Here is a 5,155-nt window from a genome sequence, read left to right as displayed (position 1 = left end):
ATATATATATATATATATATATATATATATATATATATATATATATATATACCCTATTAATGGGTACAGTATGACAATTGGATCGTCTGAACAGTGGGTCATTAATGATAATATTTTTTGATGGTGTGTGGTAGGAGGAGCACATCAATAATGTGATTCTGGTGGTAATAAGTACTTTCCGAATTGCATACATTTTATGGTAAAATAGTTAGGCCTATGTTTTATTTATTTATTGATGCCTTTAGAGTTTTTTTACAGAGCAAAATGATTTGCAAACCTTTAACATTTGTACTCGTGGTTATTAAATCGCGCCAATTCACCAAGACATCATACCGATAATCTACACATTTCTATATAAACTTAATAGTGTTACTACATATACTCGATTTTACCTTGCAATGAAACACGTCTGCCAACACGTGCAACAATTATAACATAGATCTACCAAGTATTGATAATATCTGCTGAGTTATTGCATCTCCGATCCTACATGGGCTTCCTCGGTTAACACGCTTAGTGTCGCCTACGTTGGTCTAGCGTGTGCCCTGACAAATTCTATGAGACTCGGAGGCAGCCGCAGCCTGTTCTCGTATGCAACGCTGTGTCTGACGATAAAGCGCGCGCAGTGGCACTTCAGCGAATGATACTGCGCGCTCATTCTGCCATGTATTTCGTCACTCGAATCCACGTTGCCGCGGAAACGCGCCGGGTAAATCCGGCGCCAGAGTTTGTATGGCGTCTCTGCCCGTGCGTTCACCACGTCGACGTGTGCGCCGTGGTTGAACAGCAGCGCGTGCACTATCTGCACGCACCCCTCCCTCTCTGGCGCGTAAACATCGTCTTTGCATGCGAGCATCACCCTACAGAAGCTGTGCCGCGGGGTGTCGCCCTCGCTGTCGCGTGTGTTAACCTGTAGAAGTACGCCGGCGGACTCGCACGTCTGTAGGAGAACTGACCCCGCTTGTACCACTGACGCCGCCTGTAACACTGACTCCGCTTGTTCTGCTGGTGCTGCGTGTGCTCCTCGCTCACTTATTCTGGGGCTTCTCATCTCCGCCTTGCTGCCTATTACAGCGAGCGGCGTCCTCTTGTTACAATCGACGAGGTTCGGGTCAGCTCCGTGTTTCAAGAGGTGAGTAATCATCTGTGTGAACGAAAGAAACGAGGTCATCTTCTAAAACTACAGACCATCCGCTGACCGCTGTGGAGACGTGCGACGGGCCTCGAATTTGGCGCACGTCTCCACTGCGGACAGCGCTTCATACTTGAACATCTCCGCGGTCGCGTGCGCATATCCCGCGGAACTGCGCGTCTCATCCGCGCGCAGCGCTCAGGATCAACAACAAAGCTGTGCCACGCAATCTTGTATCATGTCTCTCTGGATAGTTATCTTATTAGATAGATATCGAACATTGTGTCCGTTATTGCATTTTTGTATTAAAATTGCCTTTGTTCTGGCCTACTGTATAAGCTGTATATTTCGCGGTGGTTGAATTTTCGCGAATATCGCGAACGCGTCCCCGACGCGAACATAACAACACGCAAATAATGAATACCGAATAATTCGTAATTCACCGACCGCAAAATTAACCACTTGCGAAGTCTGAATTCGCTAAAACATCTATGCACGAAAAATATGGCGTATACAGCATTTAAAACATTCTCGACGTTGCTCGTGTAGTAAAAGCGTGGCAGCAAAGAAAAGAGTGGCAGTCCTGCGAAACGCTCGAGGAAGCTGGCTAGCAGATCTCTCGTGGTCACTCTGCTAGACGTGACGGAGAGTGACGAGGAAACCTTCTACTACACTCCGCAGCAGAGCCGACCGCAGCTGATGCGGCTGCAGCACACAGACCTGCCTGTCACGTTCAGTAATGTATCTGATGTTTATGTTTTCTACCACCAGGTGTCAGTAGTAGTACCACTACGGCCATAATGTAATGCAATGCAGAACGAATATTGTCAGCTTCATCTACAATCATCTGCTTATCTATTCACCATAATCATCACCAGATGCATGTTGAACAGCGCAAACACTCGCGTGCGCTTGCCTTCTGAACGACACCGCGCGGTCGAGCGCTCCCGAGCGCACGCGATCAGGCTCCCGAGGCTGTTCGCGCGGCGCGCGAGTTGTTTTCAAGATGGCGACGGGCAATCTAGTGAATGCAAATCTAACACTTCTGACTTCAATTTCATTTTTCATTCATTCACTTCTGAATTCAATTCATATCAATTTCGTCTGCTAATTCGTTTAACAGTATTTGTTCGAAGACATTAAAATCTCACGATAAAATCTGCTGAGGAAGCCGCCATCTTGGTACAAGCGAGCGCTCGGTGCATAGCTCGGTGTCGTTCAAGTGGCGCTGCGTTCGTGCTGCGAGCGATCGCGCTGTTGAACACGCCTCAGAAGATGCTACACTACCTCTCCCCCCAAGCGCCATGTGCCACACAAGCACGTTAAACGCGTATGTCACTCGCCAACCGCCGCTCCTCTGTCATGGTCACCTCAGCGCAGCTACAATTAAGGTTAGGGCAAAGATCAAGCAGGCAGTTAGTGCGTTTTCAAGATGGCGACGGGCAATCTGGTGAATGCGAATCTAACACTTCTGGCTTCAATTTCACTCTGTTTCAACTTCATTTCATTTTTCATTCATTCATTTACTTCTAAATTCAATTCTTATCAATTTCGTCTGCTAATTCGTTTAACAGTACTTGTTCAAAGACATTAAAATCTCACAATGAAATCTGCTGAGGAAACCGCCATCTTGGATAAAGGGAGCGCTTGGTGCATATAGCTCGGTGTCGTTCAAGTGGCGCTGCGTTCGTGCTGCGAGCGTTCGCGCTATTGAACACGCCTCAGAAGATGCTACACTACCCCTCCACCAAGCGCAATGTGCCACACAAGCACGTCAAGCGCGTATGTCACTCGCCAACCGCCGCTCATCTGTCATGGTCACCTCAGCGCAGCTACAATTAAGGTAAGGGCAAAGATCAAGCAGGCAGTGAGTACGTACGTGAGTATTCGCTTGGCTTTGTTATGTTTGATTTGAGTTACATATACACTTCTAGTGCACAATCTATGAAGCACTCACGCAGGAAATGTTTATTTTCATTAAAGAGGGGAGATGTTATGATATATGACCGCCAGATGTGGCGTCGAGAATAACGTGTGTGTCGCGTGGTATGCACGCATGGTGTTGAAGCATTCCAGTTACTCAAAAAAGATATCTGCGTTGAGTCAGGGGCGTAGATAGCGAGGGGGATGGGGGGATGCATCCCCCCGCTTATTGACGTGGGGGGGATGGCGTGTACAATCATCCCCCCCTACTTTCAGGAGGAAAATGGGGGATTCCAAATTTTCTGGGGGAGGACCCGCATACCCCCGCCTGTTTCTTACCACCCTCCTCGAAAACCTGCATTGGCCACTGTCGAGCATTGTTGCACCCCCACTTCAAAAATTGTTCTGCGGCGCCTGTAGAGTACTGCTAACAAAGATTATGATTATGAATATTTGTATGCATATCAAAAGTCAAATTTGAGTTTAACTGACAGGGGCGTAGATAGCAGGGGGATGGGGGTATATCCCCCCACACTTATTGAGGTGGGGTGGCTTTCATCCCCCCCTACTTTCAGGAAGAAACTGGGGAAAAATTTAATATTTTACAGACAATAAATACTGGATATTTATCTACAAATCCGTCATCGCTATTCATACTCTCCTAATGTATTATTACAGAAATGGAACGTGACATATATTTACTGTAAAATGGCTGTAACTCGTTCCAAGAATGACATTATTTTACTGAAACTCAGACGGTTAATTTTAGACGGGTTCCCCATATACGATTTTTTTTTCAAAATCCCCAAAGTCTTATCACTGCTCACGAAAGTTAAATCCTTGCTTTATTCAAAACAAGTGCCGCAGAGCGACAGCGCTCACCTGACGGTAGGTGTTCTGATGCTAAACTCAGGGGCAAACGAATCAAGAGCACCCTCCCATTGTCGCGTTCGCTCTCCCTCGTTGTCTCTCATTCTTTCTCCTTCGCTTTCTCGCTCTTGCTATCTCTTCCCTTCGCGCTCTCTCGCTCTTGCTTGGCGTTGGCGTCGGCGCCGTGTGAGAGCAGCATCTGCACCGCCGCCTCCTCGCCCACCCAAGCCGCCCTCATCAGCGGCGTCTCCCCGCTCTCCGTATCGGCGACGTTGGGGTCTGCGCCGGCCTCCAGTAGCAGGCGCATGATGTCCAGCTGGCCAGAGCAAGCCCGCGACAGGACCGCCTCGTACAGCCTTGATCCGTTGCCAGGGTAACGCGCGCGGGGGCCCGCTCCATTTTCTTTCAGCGCGGTTGCAACATCCGCGCTGGCTGTTTCGCAGGCGAGCATGAGAGGCGTTCGCCCGCGCTCATTCTCCTCTTTCAGCGGCGCGTCATGCAGCAGCAGCTGTTTCACAATCTCCATCTTCTCTTCCGTCCTGTCCCGCGAAAGTGCGCAGGCGACGTGGAGAGGCGTCTCCATTCGTACGTTCACGCACGATGTTTTTGCTCCACCTCGCAGAAGTTCAAACACTTTCTCAACGTCCGCACGTGAACAGGCAGCATGCAGGTCTGACATTCTTCCCCAACTGTAGACACGCACTGTGCGTCTTTCTGTTGCGCGAGGGTCCAGTGCAGTTCACCTACCTAAAATGCACACTGATGTTAACGAAGGCATGTACAGTTGATTGCGATGCTAATATAGTGCATGACAAATCGAAATCAGCTTTGTTCTCCACGTATTTTCTGTAATGCAGTGTCCAACAGATCGCTGAAAAGGGTTATTTCTCTAATAGCACAAAAGCCGAAGTCCAAGGCCAGGAAGCAAATCGGAAAGGGGACAAATAAAGGGATTAAGCCTGGAGGATTGCCAAAGCATGGACACATCCAGTTTAAATATGCCTCTGGACCACCGCTTCCCATTGCTCCACCCGCTTTGCCAAGTGCAACGCGCAACTCCACAGGCACTTGGAACGTCTCAATAAAAAATGTAAATAAACACGAAATGTATTTACTACCAAAGTCTTAATGTTTCTCTACTCTATTTCGCCTATTATTGCCGATAATTACCCGTAAATGCCGGTCAAATGCACATCTGCAACACACAATTAAGTACACCGCACGCACGCA

At 48.1% G+C, this 5,155-nt stretch overlaps 1 protein-coding gene across 1 annotated transcript; it reads right to left on the bottom strand.

The window, feature by feature from the left end:
- Positions 1 to 2,093: 2,093 nt before the first annotated feature.
- On the bottom strand, positions 2,094 to 4,676 carry LOC106814121 (ankyrin repeat domain-containing protein 34B-like). The gene is made up of 2 exons (XM_014818408.1): positions 4,149 to 4,676; positions 2,094 to 2,153 (listed from the first exon to the last, which is right to left on the bottom strand). Exons 1-2 carry the CDS (start codon positions 4,602 to 4,604, stop codon positions 2,094 to 2,096), a joined length of 516 nt encoding a protein of 171 aa, XP_014673894.1. The 5' UTR covers positions 4,605 to 4,676.
- Positions 4,677 to 5,155: the final 479 nt, after the last annotated feature.

This window comes from Priapulus caudatus, unplaced genomic scaffold, assembly GCF_000485595.1.
Source record: "Priapulus caudatus unplaced genomic scaffold, Priapulus_caudatus-5.0.1 Scaffold874, whole genome shotgun sequence".
Lineage (NCBI taxonomy): Eukaryota > Metazoa > Priapulida > Priapulimorpha > Priapulimorphida > Priapulidae > Priapulus > Priapulus caudatus.
Note: the sequence above shows the minus strand (reverse complement) of the source record. Positions and strands in the feature narration are given on the sequence as shown.